At 48.4% G+C, this 24,392-nt stretch overlaps 1 protein-coding gene across 2 annotated transcripts in view; it reads right to left on the minus strand.

Annotated features, from left to right (window-relative positions):
* Positions 1 to 24,392, minus strand: part of pop1 (POP1 homolog, ribonuclease P/MRP subunit) — a 34,173-nt gene that overhangs the window by 9,385 nt on the left and 396 nt on the right. For both annotated transcript variants that reach the window (XM_036938159.1, XM_036938156.1), the window contains exons 2-13: positions 24,091 to 24,358; positions 23,654 to 23,829; positions 22,256 to 22,516; positions 20,264 to 20,351; positions 12,454 to 12,665; positions 11,535 to 11,821; positions 9,708 to 9,801; positions 8,939 to 9,047; positions 7,148 to 7,267; positions 5,857 to 5,978; positions 4,765 to 4,953; positions 874 to 1,028 (exon numbers count right to left, since the gene is read on the minus strand). In XM_036938159.1, coding sequence (XP_036794054.1) covers positions 874 to 1,028; positions 4,765 to 4,953; positions 5,857 to 5,978; positions 7,148 to 7,267; positions 8,939 to 9,047; positions 9,708 to 9,801; positions 11,535 to 11,821; positions 12,454 to 12,665; positions 20,264 to 20,351; positions 22,256 to 22,516; positions 23,654 to 23,829; positions 24,091 to 24,346 — 2,069 coding nt within the window. In that variant the 5' untranslated portion in view covers positions 24,347 to 24,358. The remainder of the gene's footprint in view (positions 1 to 873; positions 1,029 to 4,764; positions 4,954 to 5,856; positions 5,979 to 7,147; positions 7,268 to 8,938; positions 9,048 to 9,707; positions 9,802 to 11,534; positions 11,822 to 12,453; positions 12,666 to 20,263; positions 20,352 to 22,255; positions 22,517 to 23,653; positions 23,830 to 24,090; positions 24,359 to 24,392) is intronic.

Genomic DNA, 24,392 nt, shown 5'->3' on the forward strand with positions numbered 1-24,392 from the left:
CAACACACCTGGAGTTACATCAGGTGATACCAACACACCTGGAGTTACATCAGGTGACACCAACACACCTGGAGTTACATCAGGTGACACCAACACACCTGGAGTTACATCAGGTGACACCAACACACCTGGAGTTACATCAGGTGACACCAACACACCTAGAGTTACATCAGGTGACACCAACACACCTGGAGTTACATCAGGTGACACCAACACACCTGGAGTTACATCAGGTGACACCAACACACCTGGAGTTACATCAGGTGACACCAACACACCTGGAGTTACATCAGGTGACACCAACACACCTGGAGTTACATCAGGTGACACCAACACACCTGGAGTTACATCAGGTGACACCAACACACCTGGAGTTACATCAGGTGATACCAACACACCTGGAGTTACATCAGGTGACACCAACACACCTGGAGTTACATCAGGTGACACCAACACACCTGGAGTTACATCAGGTGACACCAACATACCTGGAGTTACATCAGGTGATACCAACACACCTGGAGTTACATCAGGTAATACTGACCCTCTCCTCAACACACCTGGAGTTACATCAGGTGACACCAACACACCTGGAGTTACATCAGGTAATACTGACCCTCTCCTCAACACACCTGGAGTTACATCAGGTGATACCAACACACCTGGAGTTACATCAGGTAATACTGACCCTCTCCTCAACACACCTGGAGTTACATCAGGTGATACCAACACACCTGGAGTTACATCAGGTAATACTGACCCTCTCCTCAACACACCTGGAGTTACATCAGGTGATACCAACACACCTGGAGTTACATCAGGTGATACCAGCACACCTGGAGCTCCATCACGTGAAACCGACACTCTCCTCACCTCCTGAACTTGGCCAGCAGCTCAGCCTCCTGCTCTTCCTGGAAGCGTGCTCCTGCAGGGCAGTCTGGGTAGTCGTGGGGAAAGTGAGGCTCTCCTTTATTCTGGGCGTGTTTCAGACTCATCCTCAGCCCTCCGATACGTACTCCTCTATAAACCTGAAGGAGAGGAGAGGGTTACTACTTTAGTTACCTCTCCACTATCTACCTGGAGAGGAGAGGGTTACTACTTTAGTTACCTCTCCTCTATCTACCTGGAGAGGAGAGGGTTACTACTTTAGTTACCTCTCCTCTATCTACCTGGAGAGGAGAGGGTTACTACTTTAGTTACCTCTCCACTATCTACCTGGAGAGGAGAGGGTTCCTACTTTAGTTACCTCTCCTCTATCTACCTGGAGAGGAGAGGGTTACTACTTTAGTTACCTCTCCTCTATCTACCTGGAGAGGAGAGGGTTACTACTTTAGTTACCTCTCCTCTATCTACCTGGAGAGGAGAGGGTTACTACTTTAGTTACCTCTCCTCTATCTACCTAGAGAGGAGAGGGTTACTACTTTAGTTACCTCTCCTCTATCTACCTGGAGAGGAGAGGGTTACTACTTTAGTTACCTCTCCTCTATCTACCTGGAGAGGGTTACTACTTTAGTTACCTCTCCTCTATCTACCTGGAGAGGAGAGGGTTCCTACTTTAGTTACCTCTCCTCTATCTACCTGGAGAGGAGAGGGTTACTACTTTAGTTACCTCTCCTCTATCTACCTGGAGAGGAGAGGGTTACTACTTTAGTTACCTCTCCACTATCTACCTGGAGAGGAGAGGGTTACTACTTTAGTTACCTCTCCTCTATCTACCTGGAGAGGAGAGGGTTCCTACTTTAGTTACCTCTCCTCTATCTACCTGGAGAGGGTTACTACTTTAGTTACCTCTCCTCTATTTACCTGGAGAGGGTTACTACTTTAGTTACCTCTCCTCTATCTACCTGGAGAGGAGAGGGTTACTACTTTAGTTACCTCTCCTCTATCTACCTGGAGAGGAGAGGGTTACTACTTTAGTTACCTCTCCTCTATCTACCTGGAGAGGAGAGGGTTCCTACTTTAGTTACCTCTCCTCTATTTACCTGGAGAGGGTTACTACTTTAGTTACCTCTCCTCTATCTACCTGGAGAGGAGAGGGTTCCTACTTTAGTTACCTCTCCACTATCTACCTGGAGAGGAGAGGGTTCCTACTTTAGTTACCTCTCCTCTATCTACCTGGAGAGGAGAGGGTTCCTACTTTAGTTACCTCTCCTCTATCTACCTGGAGAGGGTTACTACTTTAGTTACCTCTCCTCTATCTACCTGGAGAGGAGAGGGTTACTACTTTAGTTACCTCTCCTCTATCTACCTGGAGAGGAGAGGGTTACTACTTTAGTTACCTCTCCTCTATCTACCTGGAGAGGAGAGGGTTACTACTTTAGTTACCTCTCCTCTATCTACCTGGAGAGGAGAGGGTTCCTACTTTAGTTACCTCTCCTCTATCTACCTGGAGAGGAGAGGGTTACTACTTTAGTTACCTCTCCTCTATCTACCTGGAGAGGAGAGGGTTACTACTTTAGTTACCTCTCCTCTATCTACCTGGAGAGGAGAGGGTTACTACTTTAGTTACCTCTCCTCTATCTACCTGGAGAGGAGAGGGTTCCTACTTTAGTTACCTCTCCTCTATTTACCTGGAGAGGGTTACTACTTTAGTTACCTCTCCTCTATCTACCTGGAGAGGAGAGGGTTCCTACTTTAGTTACCTCTCCACTATCTACCTGGAGAGGAGAGGGTTCCTACTTTAGTTACCTCTCCTCTATCTACCTGGAGAGGAGAGGGTTCCTACTTTAGTTACCTCTCCTCTATCTACCTGGAGAGGGTTACTACTTTAGTTACCTCTCCTCTATCTACCTGGAGAGGAGAGGGTTACTACTTTAGTTACCTCTCCTCTATCTACCTGGAGAGGAGAGGGTTACTACTTTAGTTACCTCTCCTCTATCTACCTGGAGAGGAGAGGGTTACTACTTTAGTTACCTCTCCTCTATCTACCTGGAGAGGAGAGGGTTACTACTTTAGTTACCTCTCCTCTATCTACCTGGAGAGGAGAGGGTTACTACTTTAGTTACCTCTCCTCTATCTACCTGGAGAGGAGAGGGTTACTACTTTAGTTACCTCTCCTCTATCTACCTGGAGAGGAGAGGGTTACTACTTTAGTTACCTCTCCTCTACCTACCTGTCGAGGAGAGGAGGTTGATCTGACATATTTGTAGTAATTAGTCATTTGTCTACTTAAAGGGGCTTCTCCAAATATTCTAAGGCCATTGATCTAGAGTAGTGCACTATATAGAGAACAGGGTGCCATTTGGGTCCTCGTCTAGAGTAGTGCACTATATAAGGAATAGAGTGGGTCCTGGTCTAGAGTAGTGCACTATATAAGGAATAGAGTGGGTCCTGATCTAGAGTAGTGCACTATATAGGGAATAGGGTGCGTCCTGGTCTAGAGTAGTGCACTATATAAGGAATAGAGTGGGTCCTGATCTAGAGTAGTGCACTATATAGGGAATAGGGTGCGTCCTGGTCTAGAGTAGTGCACTATATAAGGAATAGAGTGGGTCCTGGTCTAGAGTAGTGCACTATATAGGGAATAGGGTGAGTCCTGGTCTAGAGTAGTGCACTATATAAGGAATAGAGTGGGTCCTGGTCTAGAGTAGTGCACTATATAAGGAATAGAGTGGGTCCTGGTCTAGAGTAGTGCACTATATAAGGAATAGAGTGGGTCCTGGTCTAGAGTAGTGCACTATATAGGGAATAGGGTGAGTCCTGGTCTAGAGTAGTGCACTATATAGGGAATAGGGTGAGTCCTGGTCTAGAGTAGTGCACTATATAGGGAATAGAGTGCCATTGGGTCCTGGTCTAGAGTAGTGCACTATATAGAGAATAGGGTGAGTCCTGGTCTAGAGTAGTGCACTATATAGGGAATAGGGTGCGTCCTGGTCTAGAGTAGTGCACTATATAGGGAATAGGGTGAGTCCTGGTCTAGAGTAGTGCACTATATAGGGAATAGGGTGCGTCCTGGTCTAGAGTAGTGCACTATATAGGGAATAGGGTGAGTCCTGGTCTAGAGTAGTGCACTATATAGGGAATAGGGTGCGTCCTGGTCTAGAGTAGTGCACTATATAGGGAATAGGGTGAGTCCTGGTCTAGAGTAGTGCACTATATAGGGAATAGAGTGCCATTGGGTCCTGGTCTAGAGTAGTGCACTATATAGGGAATAGGGTGGGTTCTGGTCTGCAGTAGTGCACTATATAGGGAATAGGGTGAGTCCTGGTCTAGAGTAGTGCACTATATAGGGAATAGGGTGAGTCCTGGTCTAGAGTAGTGCACTATATAGGGAATAGGGTGGGTCCTGGTCTAGAGTAGTGCACTATATAGGGAATAGGGTGCCATTTGGTCCTGGTCTAGAGAAGTGTACTATATAGGGAATAGTGTGGGTCCTGGTCTATAGTAGTGCACTATATAGGGAATAGGGTGAGTCCTGGTCTAGAGTAGTGCACTATATAGGGAATAGGGTGGGTCCTGGTCTAGAGTAGTGCACTATATAGGGAATAGGGTGCCATTTGGTCCTGGTCTAGAGAAGTGTACTATATAGGGAATAGGGTGGGTCCTGGTCTATAGTAGTGCACTATATAGGGAATAGGGTGCCATTGGGTCCTGGTCTAAAGTAGTGCACTATATAGGGAATAGGGTGAGTCCTGGTCTAGAGTAGTGCACTATATAGGGAATAGGGTGGGTCCTGGTCTAAAGTAGTGCACTTTATAGGGAATAGGGTGCCATTTGGTCCTGGTCTAGAGAAGTGCACTATATAGGGAATAGGGTGGTCCATACCAGAGGGACCCAGAAGGCCATGCCCCAGGCCTTGGGTAGCAGCAGGTCCCATCCCGCCCCCCAGGACCCCATCTCTGTGCCCTGGCTCTTCCCAGACTGCTGCACCAGTAGGACGGGTACTCTACCCTGCAGGGGGGTGGGGAGTCTGGAGCCTGGGACCAGAACATCATTACGCAGTCTGTTTACTTCCTGTAGACAGAGAGAAGACTGGATATTGGAGACAAACCACTTTTCCATACAACGTTTTTATGCAAGTTACACCGTATGGAAATAAATCACCACAGGTGTGATACAATTTCACAAATCGTCAACAGAAAAATGTTCCTTAGACATGTTTATTTTGTTGGTAAAAATGTATTATGTCAGGCCATGATATGCTACGTTGTACTACGACGTGGTAAACCGGGAGAATTCTCCAGAACCTGTCAGTGAACTGTTGTCTAGGGAGAATGTTCCAGAACCTGTCAGTGAACTGTTGTCTATAGAAAATGCTCCAGAACGTCTAGAGAGAATGTTCCAGAACCTGACAGTGAACTGTTGTCTAGAGAGAATGCTCCAGAACGTCTAGAGAGAATGCTCCAGAACCTGCCAGTGAACTGTTGTCTAGGGAGAATGCTCCAGAACGTCTAGAGAGAATTCTCCAGAACCTGTCAGTGAACTGTTGTCGAGAGAGAATGCTCCAGAACGTCTAGAGAGAATGCTCCAGAACCTGCCAGTGAATTGTTGTCGAGAGAGAATGCTCCAGAACGTCTAGAGAGAATGCTTCATACATTTAGTGACTCTTCTTCCTGGGTTGAGTCTCCAGGAGGACATACATTTAGTGACTCTTCTTCCTGGGTTGAGTCTCCAGGAGGACATACATTTAGTGACTCTTCTTCCTGGGTTGAGTCTCCAGGAGGACATACATTTAGTAACTCTTCTCCCTGGGTTGAGTCTCCAGGAGGACATACATTTAGTGACTCTTCTCCTGGAGACTCAACCCAAGGAGGACATACATTTAGTGACTCTTCTTCCTATGGGACATACCCTGGGTAGAGTCTTCATACATTTAGTAATGATATATTAAACAGACATGGTGCTATGGTTCAGTACCTGGTCTGTCATCTTGTTGTGTGTGACGTTGTCGCGGACAGACCGGTCCCACAGGGAACTCTGGCTGAGGGGTTCAGGGATCCCCTTCAACATCAGTTCCCTCCTCCTCTCCTCGTTCACTCCTGAAACAACAGAGGGCATAGTGCCGTATGACCAGGTACTCAGGAGAGTCACCAAACTGTGTTGAGTAGGCCAGAGGAAGCACACAACTAGTTGGCAACATCTACAGCTTCACCGAGTAGCTCTATAGGGCCTACATCCACTAAATAAGGAAGTGGGTGATGTAACCCCCAGCCAGGTACTAAAAGGTCAATAAGGAAGTGGGTGATGCAACCCCCAGCCAGGTACTAAAAGGTCAATAAGGAAGTGGGTGATGCAACCCCCAGCCAGGTACTAAAAGGTAAACAAGGAAGTGGGTGATGCAACCCCCAGCCAGGTACTAAAAGGTCAATAAGGAAGTGGGTGATGCAACCCCCAGCCAGGTACTAAAAGGTCAATAAGGAAGTGGGTGATGCAACCCCCAGCCAGGTACTAAAAGGTAAACAAGGAAGTGGGTGATGCAACCCCCAGCCAGGTACTAAAAGGTCAATAAGGAAGTGGGTGATGCAACCCCCAGCCAGGTACTAAAAGGTCAATAAGGAAGTGGGTGATGCAACCCCCAGCCAGGTACTAAAAGGTCAATAAGGAAGTGGGTGATGCAACCCCCAGCCAGGTACTAAAAGGTCAATAAGGAAGTGGGTGATGAAATCCCCAGCCAGGTACTAAAAAGATAAATAAGGAAGTGGGTGTGAACCTCTGAGGGCGTGGTCTGAGCACAGGGTCCTGCCAGGATTCGAACCTGGGACATCTGCATGGACGAGCAGAGGCTCCCCAGGAGCACAGGACCAGAGAATGACCCACAGAACCTCCCTACCCACAAAGCCTCAGGACCTATTACCATCACATTCATAAACACAGGGTCCTGTTCAGCAGGGAACAAATCTCTGACATTTTCTTGGATGCGTTCTCATTTGAATATTAGGTAGTCGGCTACGTCACAGTTTCACTCTGATTGAAAAGGTTGTGTTCTGAACATGGCCCAGGTAGAATCACCCTAAAGGAGAACTAATGATGTAAACTATATCGGACATGTCTGAACCACCCCCACCCTGTCTCCTGGCTCAGAGGTTACCATGGCTACCGGCTCAGGGGTTACCATGGCTACCGGCTCAGGGGTTACCATGGCTACTGGCTCAGAGGTTACCATGGCTACTGGCTCAGGGGTTACCATGGCTACTGGCTCAGAGGTTACCTTGTGCCTTCCTGATGTCGGACACTGCCTTGCTTCTCTTGTTTGGTAAGGTCAATCTGGGGTCATCCACCGTCAGACCCAGAACTGAGCCAGCTGGGACCTCCGCTGTGGAGTACACACCTGAGGAGAGGAGACAGGACAGACATGAGTTACGCTTTGGAGGAGAGACAGGACAGACATGAGGTACGCTTTGGAGGGGAGGAGAGACAGGACAGACATGAGGTACGCTTTGGAGGGGAGGAGAGACAGGACAGACATGAGGTACGCTTTGGAGGGGAGGAGAGACAGGACATACATGAGGTACGCTTTGGAGGAGAGACAGGACAGACATGAGGTACGCTTTGGAGGGGAGACAGGACAGACATGAGGTACGCTTTGGAGGGGAGGAGAGACAGGACATACATGAGGTACGCTTTGGAGGAGAGACAGGACAGACATGAGGTACGCTTTGGAGGGGAGGAGAGACAGGACAGATATGAGGTACGCTTTGGAGGGGAGGAGAGACATGAGGTACGCTTTGGATGGGAGGAGAGACAGGACAGATATGAGGTACGCTTTGGAGGGGAGGAGAGACATGAGGTACGCTTTGGATGGGAGGAGAGACAGGACAGATATGAGGTACGCTTTGGAGGGGAGGAGAGACAGGACAGATATGAGGTACGCTTTGGATGGGAGGAGAGACAGGACAGATATGAGGTACGCTTTGGAGGAGAGACAGGACAGATATGAGGTACGCTTTGGAGGGGAGGAGAGACATGAGGTACGCTTTGGATGGGAGGAGAGACAGGACAGATATGAGGTACGCTTTGGAGGGGAGGAGAGACAGGACAGATATGAGGTACGCTTTGGAGGGGAGGAGAGACAGGACAGATATGAGGTACGCTTTGGATGGGAGGAGAGACAGGACAGATATGAGGTACACTTTGGAGGGGAGGAGATACAGGACAGATATGAGGTACGCTTTGGAGGAGAGGAGACAGGACATATACATGAGGTTTTAACTCCAACCCTGTTCCTGGAGAGAGACCCTCCTGTAGGTTTTAACTCCAACCCTGTTCCTGGAGAGAGACCCTCCTGTAGGTTTTAACTCCTCCCCTGTTCCTGGAGAGATACCCCCCTGTAGGTTTCAACTCCAACCCTGTTCCTGGAGAGAGACCCTACTGTAGGTTTTAACTCCAACCCTGTTCCTGGAGAGAGACCCTCCTGTAGGGTTTAACTCCAACCCTGTTCCTGGAGAGAAACCCTTCTGTAGGGTTTAACTCCAACCCCAATCTAGCGCACCTGATTCTAATGATTAGCTGGTTGATAAGCTGAATCAGGTTAGTTACAACTGGGGTTGGAGTTAAAACCTACAGGAGGGTCTCTCTCCAGGAACAGGGTCGGAGTTAAAACCTACAGGAGGGTAGCTCTCCAGGAACAGGGTTGGAGTTAAAACCTACAGGAGGGTCTCTCTCCAGGAACAGGGTTGGAGTTAAAACCTACAGGAGGGTTTCTCTCCAGGAACAGGGTTGGAGTTAAAACCTACAGGAGGGTCTCTCTCCAGGAACAGGGTTGGAGTTAAAACCTACAGGAGGGTCTCTCTCCAGGAACAGGGTTGGAGTTAAAACCTACAGGAGGGTTTCTCTCCAGGAACAGGGTTGGAGTTAAAACCTACAGGAGGGTCTCTCTCCAGGAACAGGGTTGGAGTTAAAACCTACAGGAGGGTCTCTCTCCAGGAACAGGGTCGGAGAGCCCTGATCTAATCTGATGAATGTAGGTAATGAATGAGGAATGTAGTTGTGAGGAACTCACCTTTGAGCATGTTGAAGACACCAGCTTGTTGTTGATGAAGAGACATGTTACAGTCGTCTCTGCAGTGATCTGGCCACCAGAAGGGAGATGGTCTGGATTTACCTGTAGCCTGGAATACAGATAAAACACCTGACTAAACACCTTACACTGGAACAAACAGGATGTAGTATCTAGATAAAACACCTTACACTGGAACAAACAGGATGTAGTATCTAGATAAAACACCTTACACTGGAACAAACAGGATGTAGTATCTAGATAAAACACCTTACACTGGAACAAACAGGATGTAGTATCTAGATAAAACACCATACACTGGAACAAACAGGATGTAGTATCTAGATAAAACACCTTACACTGGAACAAACAGGATGTAGTCTCCAGACAAATCATCCCAGGTGATTAGCTGGCCTCCAGACAAATCATCCCAGGTGATTAGCTGGCCTCCAGACAAATCATCCCAGGTGATTAGCTGGCCTCCAGACAAATCATCCCAGGTGATTAGCTGGTCTCCAGACAAATCATCCCAGGTGATTAGCTGGCCTCCAGACAAATCATCCCTGGTGATTAGCTGGCCTCCAGACAAATCATCCCAGGTGATTAGCTGGCCTCCAGACAAATCATCCCAGGTGATTAGCTGGCCTCCAGACAAATCATCCCAGGTGATTAGCTGGCCTCCAGACAAATCATCCCAGGTGATTAGCTGGCCTCCAGACAAAGTATCCCAGGTGATTAGCTGTCCTGTAGATAAATCATCCCAGGTTCTTACATCACAGTGTGTGGCAGGGGCCAGGGTTTCAGTCAGAACGGAATGTGATAGAGGTCCAATCAGACGATACCGCACCATCTCCATGGTGAGGTCACTGCAAAACATTAAACAACAAAATTCAGGAAGTCCACATGGTTGAGAATAAAGGGAGGGGTTTTATAAAGGGAGGGGTTTTATAAAGGGAGGGGTTTATAAAGGGAGGGGTTTTACAAAGGGAGGGGTTTTACAAAGGGAGGGGTTTTATAAAATTGACAGAAAACTCTAAAATATGACTAAATCAAAGCAGTCAGAACCCACCTGATGACTATACCAGTCAGAATCCACCTGATGACTATACCAGTCAGAACCCACCTGATGACTATACCAGTCAGAACCCACCTGATGACTATACCAGTGGTACCAGTCAGAACCCACCTGATGACTATACCAGTCAGAACCCACCTGATGACTATACCAGTCAGAACCCACCTGATGACTATACCAGTCAGAACCCACCTGATGACTATAACAGTCAGAACCCACCTGATGACTATACCAGTCAGAACCCACCTGATGACTATACCAGTGGTACCAGTCAGAACCCACCTGATGACTATACCAGTGGTACCAGTCAGAACCCACCTGATGACTATACCAGTGGTACCAGTCAGAACCCACCTGATGACTATACCAGTCAGAACCCACCTGATGACTATACCAGTGGTACCAGTCAGAACCCACCTGATGACTATACCAGTCAGAACCCACCTGATGACTATACCAGTCAGAACCCACCTGATGACTATATCAGTGGTACCAGTCAGAACCCACCGGATGACTATACCAGTGGTACCAGTCAGAACCCACCTGATGACTATACCAGTCAGAACCCACCTGATGACTATACCAGTGGTACCAGTCAGAACCCACCTGATGACTATACCAGTCAGAACCCACCTGATGACTATACCAGTCAGAACCCACCTGATGACTATACCAGTCAGAACCCACCTGATGACTATACCAGTCAGAACCCACCTGATGACTATACCAGTGGTACCAGTCAGAACCCACCTGATGACTATACCAGTCAGAACCCACCTGATGACTATACCAGTCAGAACCCACCTGATGACTATACCAGTCAGAACCCACCTGATGACTATACCAGTGGTACCAGTCAGAACCCACCTGATGACTATACCAGTCAGAACCCACCTGATGACTATACCAGTCAGAACCCACCTGATGACTATACCAGTCAGAACCCACCTGATGACTATACCAGTCAGAACCCACCTGATGACTATACCAGTGGTACCAGTCAGAACCCACCTGATGACTATACCAGTCAGAACCCACCTGATGACTATACCAGTCAGAACCCACCTGATGACTATACCAGTCAGAACCCACCTGATGACTATACCAGTCAGAACCCACCTGATGACTATACCAGTCAGAACCCACCGGATGACTATACCAGTCAGAACCCACCGGATGACTATACCAGTGGTACCAGTCAGAACCCACCTGATGACTATACCAGTCAGAGCCCACCTGATGACTATACCAGTCAGAACCCACCTGATGACTATACCAGTCAGAACCCACCTGATGACTATACCAGTCAGAACCCACCTGATGACTATACCAGTCAGAACCCACCGGATGACTATACCAGTCAGAACCCACCGGATGACTATACCAGTCAGAACCCACCTGATGACTATACCAGTGGTACCAGTCAGAACCCACCTGATGACTATACCAGTCAGAACCCACCGGATGACTATACCAGTCAGAACCCACCTGATGACTATACCAGTGGTACCAGTCAGAACCCACCTGATGACTATACCAGTGGTACTGGACCTCCAGGTTACGGGTGTGGTAGCAGAAATGGTACTGTATCCCAGGAGCTTCTTGGCTGGTGGCCCAGCAGCCTCAGGCTCCCTGGAGGACCACTTCCTCTTAGAACCAGAACTAGAGGCCGGCACCGCCTCAGGACAAGCCCCAGGACCGGGGGCCAAGGTGGGGGTAGGGGCTGGCTGTGGGACAGGGAGGTCCACTGGAGCAGGTGGAAGGACAGCCTCAGAACACTGACAGACAGCCTGCAGCTCTGGGAGGAGGTCCTGACACAGAGCACAGTCACACAGTCAGAATGAATAGTACTTTCCCGATCCCAAAGGGGACATCTGATTGGATAGTACCTTACCGATCCCAAAGGGGACATCTGATTGGATAGTACTTTACCGATCCCAAAGGGGACATCTGATTGGACAGTACTTTACCAATCCCAAAGGGGACATCTGATTGGATAGTACTTTACCGATCCCTAAGGAGACATCTGATTGGATAGTACTTTACCGATCCCTAAGGGGACATCTGATTGGATAGTACCTTTACCGATCCCTAAGGGGACATCTGATTGGATAGTACTTTACCGATCCCTAAGGGGACATCTGATTGGATAGTACTTTACCGATCCCTAAGGGGACATCTGATTGGATAGTAATTTACCGATCCCAAAGGGGACATCTAATTGGATAGTACTTCACCGATCCCAAAGGGGAGATCTGATTGGATAGTACTTTACCGATCCCTAAGGGGACATCTGATTGGATAGTAATTTACCGATCCCAAAGGGGACATCTAAGTTCACCAGATTATAGACAACAATAAAGACATTACAGCATCAATGAATAGTTAAATGGTTGTTCAATACTTCTACTACTGATTGATTCTGCATATTAGTCCCTCTTACCGTTTTCATGGTGGGGTGAGCCCAGATCCACAGCTGTCTGTGTGTTGATCCCTGGGAGCCCTGGTCCTCCTGGCCCCTCCGGCCCTGTGTTGTGGGTCTCCAGAGGAATGTGACAGGCCCCAGGGGCTGGAGAGGGTACTGTCCTGCTCTGTACACCACCACACTGCCCTGTCTCCTGCCTGACACACACATGGCTGCTGCAAACGTAGGCCCTGCAAGTACAACACACGTCATCGTCAATAATACCGTAAAGCAGCGAGTCACATATTTGTTAGACCACGCCTTCTCTAAGCTTTTTCATACAGTTGGTTCACGTTTTCAAACTTTATATTGAAATACTTATATATAAATCGAGACCGATGCTGCGTTTAGACGAGGGACATAAAGATCAGTCATACCAGTCGGCAGAGCGATGCTGCGTTTAGACGAGGGACATAAAGATCAGTCATACCAGTCGGCAGAGCGATGCTGCGTTTAGACGAGGGACATAAAGATCAGTCATACCAGTCGGCAGACTGATGCTGCGTTTAGACGAGGGACATAAAGATCAGTCATACCAGTCGGCAGAGCGATGCTGCGTTTAGACGAGGGACATAAAGATCAGTCATACCAGTCGGCAGAGCGATGCTGCGTTTAGACGAGGGACATAAAGATCAGTCATACCAGTCGGCAGAGCGATGCTGCGTTTAGACGAGGGACATAAAGATCAGTCATACCAGTCGGCAGAGCGATGCTGCGTTTAGACGAGGGACGTAAAGATCAGTCATACCAGTCGGCAGACTGATGCTGCGTTTAGACGAGGGACATAAAGATCAGTCATACCAGTCGGCAGACTGATGCTGCGTTTAGACGAGGGACATGAAGATCAGTCATACCAGTCGGCAGACTGATGCTGCGTTTAGACGAGGGACATAAAGATCAGTCATACCAGTCGGCAGACTGATGCTGCGTTTAGACGAGGGACATGAAGATCAGTCATACCAGTCGGCAGACTGATGCTGCGTTTAGACGAGGGACATAAAGATCAGTCATACCAGTCGGCAGACTGATGCTGCGTTTAGACGAGGGACATGAAGATCAGTCATACCAGTCGGCAGACTGATGCTGCGTTTAGACGAGGGACATAAAGATCAGTCATACCAGTCGGCAGACTGATGCTGCGTTTAGACGAGGGACATGAAGATCAGTCATACCAGTCGGCAGACTGATGCTGCGTTTAGACGAGGGACATAAAGATCAGTCATACCAGTCGGCAGACTGATGCTGCGTTTAGACGAGGGACATAAAGATCAGTCATACCAGTCGGCAGAGCGATGCTGCGTTTAGACGAGGGACATGAAGATCAGTCATACCAGTCGGCAGACTGATGCTGCGTTTAGACGAGGGACATGAAGATCAGTCATACCAGTCGGCAGAGCGATGCTGCGTTTAGACGAGGGACATGAAGATCAGTCATACCAGTCGGCAGACTGATGCTGCGTTTAGACGAGGGACATGAAGATCAGTCATACCAGTCGGCAGAGCGATGCTGCGTTTAGACGAGGGACATGAAGATCAGTCATACCAGTCGGCAGACTGATGCTGCGTTTAGACGAGGGACATAAAGATCAGTCATACCAGTCGGCAGACTGATGCTGCGTTTAGACGAGGGACATAAAGATCAGTCATACCAGTCGGCAGAGCGATGCTGCGTTTAGACGAGGGACATAAAGATCAGTCATACCAGTCGGCAGAGCGATGCTGCGTTTAGACGAGGGACATAAAGATCAGTCATACCAGTCGGCAGAGCGATGCTGCGTTTAGACGAGGGACATAAAGATCAGTCATACCAGTCGGCAGAGCGATGCTGCGTTTAGACGAGGGACGTAAAGATCAGTCATACCAGTCGGCAGAGCGATGCTGCGTTTAGACGAGGGACGAGGGACAGTCATACCAGTCGGCAGAGCGATGCTGCGTTTAGACGAGGGACATAAAGATCAGTCATACCAGTCGGCAGAGCGATGCTGCGTTTAGACGAGGGACATAAAGATCAGTCATACCAGTCGGCAGAGCGATGCTGCGTTTAGACGAGGGACATAAAGATCAGTCATACCAGTCGGCAGAGCGATGCTGCGTTTAGACGAGGGACATAAAGATCAGTCATACCAGTCGGCAGAGCGATGCTGCGTTTAGACGAGGGACATAAAGATCAGTCATACCAGTCGGCAGAGCGATGCTGCGTTTAGACGAGGGACGTAAAGATCAGTCATACCAGTCGGCAGAGCGATGCTGCGTTTAGACGAGGGACGAGGGACAGTCATACCAGTCGGCAGAGCGATGCTGCGTTTAGACGAGGGACATAAAGATCAGTCATACCAGTCGGCAGAGCGATGCTGCGTTTAGACGAGGGACATAAAGATCAGTCATACCAGTCGGCAGAGCGATGCTGCGTTTAGACGAGGGACATAAAGATCAGTCATACCAGTCGGCAGAGCAGGACAAGAAAGCAAGGAAGAGGATGGCGGCAAAAACAAGCCAACATCAGGTAGAAAACAACACAGATGGTAAAAGTTGAATTATTTTTTTTAAACTCTGGTTGCCAAGTCCCGTCTACCTCGCACCATCTAAAGCGCAGCATGCCGTCTACCTCGTACCATCTAAAGCGCAGCATGCCGTCTACCTCGTACCATCTAAAACGCAGCATGCCGTCTACCTCGTACCATCTAAAGCGCAGCATGCCGTCTACCTCGTATCATCTAAAACGCAGCATGGACGTCTACCTCGTACCACCTAAAACGCAGCATGCCGTCTACCTCGTACCGTCTACCTCGTACCACCTAAAGCGCAGCATGCCGTCTACCTCGTACCATCTAAAGCGCAGCATGCCGTCTACCTCGTACCATCTAAAGCGCAGCATGCCGTCTACCTCGTATCATCTAAAACGCAGCATGCCGTCTACCTCGTACCATCTAAAACGCAGCATGGACGTCTACCTCGTACCATCTAAAACGGAGCATGGACGTCTACCTCGTACCATCTAAAACGCAGCATGGACGTCTACCTCGTACCGTCTACCTCGTACCATCTAAAGCGCAGCATGCCGTCTACCTCGTACCATCTAAAACGCAGCATGCCGTCTACCTCGTACCATCTAAAACGCAGCATGCCGTCTACCTCGTACCATCTAAAGCGCAGCATGCCGTCTACTTCGTATCATCTAAAACGCAGCATGGACGTCTACCTCGTACCATCTAAAACGCAGCATGCTGTCTACCTCGTACCATCTAAAACGCAGCATGCCGTCTACCTCGTACCACCTAAAGCGCAGCATGCCGTCTACCTCGTACCATCTAAAACGCAGCATGCCGTCTACCTCGTACCACCTAAAGCGCAGCATGCCGTCTACCTCGTACCACCTAAAGCGCAGCATGACGTCTACCTCGTACCATCTAAAACGCAGCATGCCGTCTACCTCGTACCATCTAAAGCGCAGCATGCCGTCTACCTCGTACCATCTAAAACGCAGTATGCCGTCTACCTCGTACCATCTAAAACGCAGCATGCCGTCTACCTCGTACCATCTAAAACGCAGCATGCCGTCTACCTCGTACCATCTAAAGCGCAGCATGCCGTCTACCTCGTACCATCTAAAACGCAGCATGCCGTCTACCTCGTACCATCTAAAGCGCAGCATGCCGTCTACCTCGTACCATCTAAAACGCAGCATGCCGTCTACCTCGTACCATCTAAAGCGCAGCATGCCGTCTACCTCGTACCATCTACCTCGTACCATCTACCTCGTACCATCTAAAGCGCAGCATGCCGTCTACCTCGTACCATCTAAAACGCAGCATGCCGTCTACCTCGTACCATCTAAAGCGCAGCATGCCGTCTACCTCGTACCGTCTACCTCGTACCATCTAAAGGGCAGCATGCCGTCTACCTCGTACCATCTAAAGCGCAGCATGCCGTCTACCTCGTACCATCTAAAGCGCAGCATGCCGTCTACCTCGTACCATCTAAAGCGCAGCATGCCGTCTACCTCGTATCATCTAAAGCGCAGCATGCCGTCTACCTCGTACCATCTAAAACGCAGCATGCCGTCTACCTCGTACCATCTAAAACGCAGCATGCCGTCTACCTCGTACCATCTAAAGGGCAGCATGCCGTCTACCTCGTACCATCTAAAACGCAGCATGCCGTCTACCTCGTATCATCTAAAATGCAGCATGGACGTCTACCTCGTACCACCTAAAACGCAGCATGCCGTCTACCTCGTACCACCTAAAGCGCAGCATGCCGTCTACCTCGTACCATCTAAAGCGCAGCATGCCGTCTACCTCGTACCATCTAAAGCGCAGCATGCCGTCTACCTCGTATCATCTAAAACGCAGCATGGACGTCTACCTCGTACCATCTAAAACGCAGCATGGACGTCTACCTCGTACCATCTAAAACGCAGCATGGACGTCTACCTCGTACCGTCTACCTCGTACCATCTAAAGCGCAGCATGCCGTCTACCTCGTACCATCTAAAACGCAGCATGCCGTCTACCTCGTACCATCTAAAACGCAGCATGCCGTCTACCTCGTACCATCTAAAGTGCAGCATGCCGTCTACCTCGTATCATCTAAAACGCAGCATGGACGTCTACCTCGTACCATCTAAAACGCAGCATGACGTCTACCTCGTACCATCTAAAACGCAGCATGCCGTCTACCTCGTACCATCTAAAGCGCAGCATGCCGTCTACCTCGTACCATCTAAAGCGCAGCATGCCGTCTACCTCGTACCACCTAAAGCGCAGCATGCCGTCTACCTCGTACCACCTAAAGCGCAGCATGCCGTCTACCTCGTACCATCTAAAGCGCAGCATGCCGTCTACCTCGTACCATCTAAAGCGCAGCATGCCGTCTACCTCGTACCATCTAAAGCGCAGCATGCCGTCTACCTCGTATCATCTAAAGCGCAGCATGCCGTCTACCTCGTACCATCTAAAACGCAGCATGCCGTCTACCTCGTACCATCTAAAACGCAGCATGCAGTCTACCTCGTACCATCTAAAGGGCAGCATGCCGTCTACCTCGTACCATCTAAAACGCAGCATGCCGTCTACCTCGTATCATCTAAAATGCAGCATGGACGTCTACCTCGTACCACCTAAAACGCAGCATGCCGTCTACCTCGTACCACCTAAAGCGCAGCATGCCGTCTACCTCGTACCATCTAAAGCGAAGCATGCCGTCTACCTCGTACCATCTAAAGCGCAGCATGCCGTCTACCTCGTACCATCTAAAGCGCAGCATGCCGTCTACCTCGTATCATCTAAAACGCAGCATGGACGTCTACCTCGTACCATCTAAAACGCAGCATGGACGTCTACCTCGTACCATCTAAAACGCAGCATGGACGTCTACCTCGTACCGTCTACCTCGTACCATCTAAAGCGCAGCATGCCGTCTACCTCGTACCATCTAAAACGCAGCATGCCGTCTACCTCGTACCATCTAAAACGCAGCATGCCGTCTACCTCGTACCATCTAAAGCGCAGCATGCCGTCTACCTCGTATCATCTAAAGCGCAGCATGCCGTCTACCTCGTACCATCTAAAACGCAGCATGCCGTCTACCTCGTACCATCTAAAACGCAGCATGCCGTCTACCTCGTACCATCTAAAGGGCAGCATGCCGTCTACCTCGTACCATCTAAAACGCAGCATGCCGTCTACCTCGTATCATCTAAAATGCAGCATGGACGTCTACCTCGTACCACCTAAAACGCAGCATGCCGTCTACCTCGTACCACCTAAAGCGCAGCATGCCGTCTACCTCGTACCATCTAAAGCGCAGCATGCCGTCTACCTCGTACCATCTAAAGCGCAGCATGCCGTCTACCTCGTATCATCTAAAACGCAGCATGGACGTCTACCTCGTACCATCTAAAACGCAGCATGGACGTCTACCTCGTACCATCTAAAACGCAGCATGGACGTCTACCTCGTACCGTCTACCTCGTACCATCTAAAGCGCAGCATGCCGTCTACCTCGTACCATCTAAAACGCAGCATGCCGTCTACCTCGTACCATCTAAAACGCAGCATGCCGTCTACCTCGTACCATCTAAAGTGCAGCATGCCGTCTACCTCGTATCATCTAAAACGCAGCATGGACGTCTACCTCGTACCATCTAAAACGCAGCATGACGTCTACCTCGTACCATCTAAAACGCAGCATGCCGTCTACCTCGTACCATCTAAAGCGCAGCATGCCGTCTACCTCGTACCATCTAAAGCGCAGCATGCCGTCTACCTCGTACCACCTAAAGCGCAGCATGCCGTCTACCTCGTACCACCTAAAGCGCAGCATGCCGTCTACCTCGTACCATCTAAAGCGCAGCATGCCGTCTACCTCGTACCATCTAAAGCGCAGCATGCCGTCTACCTCGTACCATCTAAAGCGCAGCATGCCGTCTACCTCGTATCATCTAAAGCGCAGCATGCCGTCTACCTCGTACCATCTAAAACGCAGCATGCCGTCTACCTCGTACCATCTAAAACGCAGCATGCAGTCTACCTCGTACCATCTAAAGGGCAGCATGCCGTCTACCTCGTACCATCTAAAACGCAGCATGCCGTCTACCTCGTATCATCTAAAATGCAGCATGGACGTCTACCTCGTACCACCTAAAACGCAGCATGCCGTCTACCTCGTACCACCTAAAGCGCAGCATGCCGTCTACCTCGTACCATCTAAAGCGCAGCATGCCGTCTACCTCGTACCATCTAAAGCGCAGCATGCCGTCTACCTCGTACCATCTAAAGCGCAGCATGCCGTCTACCTCGTATCATCTAAAACGCAGCATGGACGTCTACCTCGTACCATCTAAAACGCAGCATGGACGTCTACCTCGTACCATCTAAAACGCAGCATGGACGTCTACCTCGTACCGTCTACCTCGTACCATCTAAAGCGCAGCATGCCGTCTACCTCGTACCATCTAAAACGCAGCATGCCGTCTACCTCGTACCATCTAAAACGCAGCATGCCGTCTACCTCGTACCATCTAAAGCGCAGCATGCCGTCTACCTCGTATCATCTAAAACGCAGCATGGACGTCTACCTCGTACCATCTAAAACGCAGCATGCTGTCTACCTCGTACCATCTAAAACGCAGCATGACGTCTACCTCGTACCATCTAAAACGCAGCATGCCGTCTACCTCGTACCACCTAAAGTGCAGCATGCCGTCTACCTCGTACCATCTAAAACGCAGCATGCCGTCTACCTCGTACCATCTAAAGCGCAGCATGCCGTCTACCTCGTACCATCTAAAGCGCAGCATGCCGTCTACCTCGTACCACCTAAAGCGCAGCATGCCGTCTACCTCGTACCACCTAAAGCGCAGCATGCCGTCTACCTCGTACCACCTAAAGCGCAGCATGCCGTCTACCTCGTACCATCTAAAGCGCAGCATGCCGTCTACCTCGTACCATCTAAAGCGCAGCATGCCGTCTACCTCGTACCATCTAAAGCGCAGCATGCCGTCTACCTCGTACCATCTAAAGCGCAGCATGCCGTCTACCTCGTACCATCTAAAGCGCAGCATGCCGTCTACCTCGTACCATCTAAAGCGCAGCATGCCGTCTACCTCGTACCATCTAAAACGCAGCATGCCGTCTACCTCGTACCATCTAAAACGCAGCATGGACGTCTACCTCGTACCATCTAAAACGCAGCATAACATCTACCTCGTACCATCTAAAACGCAGCATGATTGACAATTGTGGTTGTTTGTTTGTTGAGGAGGGAAAACACGAAAGCAAGTACCTACCAGTTTCCTTGCTGGTCAGCTTAGACAGAGCAGCTAACAGCTGTTCCCCTGGCCCCTGTAACTCCACACAGCAGTAGTACGACATGTCCTGGGTGGGGGGGGGGGGGGGGGGGACAGTATGTAACCCAAAGTGAATCCTCTAACACTTCAAAATATAATTTTACAGTTTGGAAACTGCAAGAAGACAAATTTACCAAAATGCTGTATTCATATCTGATCACACAGCAAACATTTAAAGTGGCTGTCGCTCATGTTCATACCGTGTGAACACCAGACCTGAGTAGAGAACAGTTAATTATTATAAACTTTAGAGACTACTGTTGTAGAGATCCCACAGTAAACCTATTAGAGCTGTTACAGAGACTACTATTGTAGAGATCCCACAGTAAACCTATTAGAGCTGTTACAGAGACTACTATTGTAGAGATCCCACAGTAAACCTATTAGAGCTGTTACAGAGACTACTACTGTAGAGATCCCACAGTAAACCTATTAGAGCTGTTACAGAGACTACTATTGTAGAGATCCCACAGTAAACCTATTAGAGCTGTTACAGAGACTACTATTGTAGAGATCCCACAGTAAACCTATTAGAACTGTTACAGAGACTACTATTGTAGAGATCCCACAGTAAACCTATTAGAGCTGTTACAGAGACTACTACTGTAGAGATCCCACAGTAAACCTATTAGAACTGTTACAGAGACTACTACTGTAGAGATCCCACAGTAAACCTATTAGAGCTGTTACAGAGACTACTACTGTAGAGATCCCACAGTAAACCTATTAGAGCTGTTACAGAGACTACTATTGTAGAGATCCCACAGTAAACCTATTAGAGCTGTTACAGAGACTACTACTGTAGAGATCCCACAGTAAATCTATTAGAACTGTTACAGAGACTACTACTGTAGAGATCCCACAGTAAATTATTAGAACTGTTACAGAGACTACTACTGTAGAGATCCCACAGTAAATTATTAGAACTGTTACAGAGACTACTACTGTAGAGATCCCACAGTAAATTATTAGAACTGTTACAGAGACTACTACTGTAGAGATCCCACAGTAAACCTATTATAACTGTTACAGAGACTACTACTGTAGAGATCCCACAGTAAACCTATTAGAAGAACGTCAAGTGTTACTGTATTTTAGTAATTCTGAAACTGTTGTACTTTGAATGTTAAGGTGATTCGTGTCCCCCACTGTTGGGGATGTGTATTGAAAATAGTCCCCCAGAAATGTTTTAAACTTTCCACAAAGAATATTTAAAACTAGAGTTTTCCCAGGTCTGGAGAACTCCTAACCTTATTGAGCAGTAATTTAAAACTAGAGTTTTCCCAGGTCTGGAGAACTCCTAACCTTACTGAACAGTAATTTAAAACTAGAGTTTTCCCAGGTCTGGAGAACTCCTAACCTTATTGAGCAGTAATTTAAAACTAGAGTTTTCCCAGGTCTGGAGAACTCCTAACCTTATTGAGCAGTAATTTAAAACTAGAGTTTTCCCAGGTCTGGAGAACTCCTAACCTTACTGAACAGTAATTTAAAACTAGAGTTTTCCCAGGTCTGGAGAACTCCTAACCTTATTGAGCAGTAATTTAAAACTAGAGTTTTCCCAGGTCTGGAGAACTCCTAACCTTATTGAGCAGTAATTTAAAACTAGAGTTTTCCCAGGTCTGGAGAACTCCTAACCTTATTGAGCAGTAATTTAAAACTAGAGTTTTCCCAGGTCTGGAGAACTCCTAACCTTATTGAACAGTAATTTAAAACTAGAGTTTTCCCAGGTCTGGAGAACTCCTAACCTTATTGAACAGTAATTTAAAACTAGAGTTTTCCCAGGTCTGAAGAACTCCTAACCTTACTGAACAGTAATTCGAACAGGACCTTATAAAATCAGTCAATCAAATCAAAATGTACTTCTTATCAGTTGTCCCAAAGTGCTTCCCAGATATCCAGCCTCAAAAAGCCTCGGTGGGTATAGACACTAACCTGTAGTAGACAGTGGGAGCTCATGGCTCTGTAGCAGGCTCTGTAACACTTGTAGGTTGGCCTGTCTCCCAGACAGTAGCCCCATCTCTTGACCATGTGGAAGCGCTTGGCGTGCCAGATGTGCGTCTCCAGCCACAGGTTCTTCCGCTGGCGACGGTTGAATTCCAGAAGCATGTTGCCGTGGCGACGCCGGGCTTTACGGCTCTTGCTCTTGGACTGTTCCTTCTTCACCTTCTGACCAGCCTTCTGACTCTTCTCCAACTGGACCAGAGAGGAAACACACAGGATGTTTATATTAGTCCGGCTCTAGGTGTGGCTAGTCTGGCTCTAGGTGTGACCGGTCCTTCCTCCATGTATGGACATGACAATAACAGAGACAGATCTGGGACCATGCTTTAAAGTCAAGAGAGAGAAAGGCCGCGTTTCACTGTGACAGAGTATGAAACTGAAACTGGAAACACTTATCTCCCTCACTAGTTTTAAGCACCAACTGTCAGAGCAGCTCACAGATTACTGCACCTGTACATAGCCCACCTATAATTTAGCCCTATCAACTACCTCTTTCCCAACTGTATTTTATTTATTTATTTATTTTGCTCCTTTGCACCCCATTATTTTTATTTCTACTTTGCACATTCTTCCATTGCAAAACTACCATTCCAGTGTTTTACTTGCTATATTGTATTTACCTTGCCACCAAGGCCTTTTTTGCCTTTACCTCCCTTCTCACCTCATTTGCTCACATTGTATATAGACTTGTTTATACTTTATTATTGACTGTATGTTTGTTTTACTCCATGTGTAACTCTGTGTCGTTGTATCTGTCAAACTGCTTTGCTTTATCTTGGCCAGGTCGCAATTGTAAATGAGAACTTGTTCTCAACTTGCCTACCTGGTTAAATAAAGGTGTTCTCAACTTGCCTACCTGGTTAAATAAAGGTGTTCTCAACTGGCCTACCTGGTTAAATAAAGGTGTTCTCAACTGGCCTACCTGGTTAAATAAAGGTGTTCTCAACTTGCCTACCTGGTTAAATAAAGGTGTTCTCAACTTGCCTACCTGGTTAAATAAAGGTGTTCTCAACTTGCCTACCTGGTTAAATAAAGGTGTTCTCAACTGGCCTACCTGGTTAAATAAAGGTGTTCTCAACTGGCCTACCTGGTTAAATAAAGGTGTTCTCAACTTGCCAACCTGGTTAAATAAAGGTGTTCTCAACTGGCCTACCTGGTTAAATAAAGGTGTTCTCAACTGGCCTACCTGGTTAAATAAAGGTGTTCTCAACTGGCCTACCTGGTTAAATAATGGTGAAATAAAAAATAAAATAAAAAAGTGTGTGTGACTGAATGTGTGACTGGGAGCGTGTGTGTGTGCGCCTAAGTGTGTTACTTAGACAAACCCACCATGTTGTTGGCCATGTCTCTCAGCCTGCAGGGCAGTCTCTTGGTGTTATGACTCATGGCCCTCCTCCTCATGTGTTTAGGAAGAGCTCCAAACACATGGGAGCTGCCTGTTGTCTTGGTGACGGCCATCAACATGGCGTTCACCTCTGCAGCCCGGGCCTTGGCAAACGCTGAGGCTGAGGAGAGGAGGCACAGCACAGCACCACACATCACAAAAGGCTGGCTGGGAGTCAATGGGTTGGAGCATCAGACATTATATCTACTTATTCTAAATGCCATTTGAATTGAATGTAATAAAAGCTGTTGATTTACAGCTGGTTCAACATCGACATGCGGAAGTGCTCAGTTAGAACCTGTATCAGTTTAAAAACCCATCAAGACGTGAGCATCCTTTTAAAATACATTTGACAACTGTATGCAGAGGAAGGTGTTCTTACCAGTGATGTGTGTGGGCAGAGCCTGCGGGTATCCCCCGTGTCCTTCTCTCTGGTGGCCCCGGACCCAACCCCCTCCCTGGGCATGGCCAGAGTGGGAGGACCCCTGGCCCCATGGATGTGGAGACAGATCACGGCCTCGACCTGTATGAGTGTCCCCTCCGTTCCTCCAGTGTGAGCTGCCCTGGGAGGAATAGGTGACGTTGGTCGGCTGGTTCCTCATCTTCTTATCGCGCATCCTGTGCTTGGCTGTAGACATTTTTTGATAGCTCTGCAGAAAATCAACAAGACTCATTGATAATAAG

Source organism: Oncorhynchus mykiss, chromosome 2 (assembly GCF_013265735.2).
Source record: "Oncorhynchus mykiss isolate Arlee chromosome 2, USDA_OmykA_1.1, whole genome shotgun sequence".
NCBI lineage: Eukaryota > Metazoa > Chordata > Actinopteri > Salmoniformes > Salmonidae > Oncorhynchus > Oncorhynchus mykiss.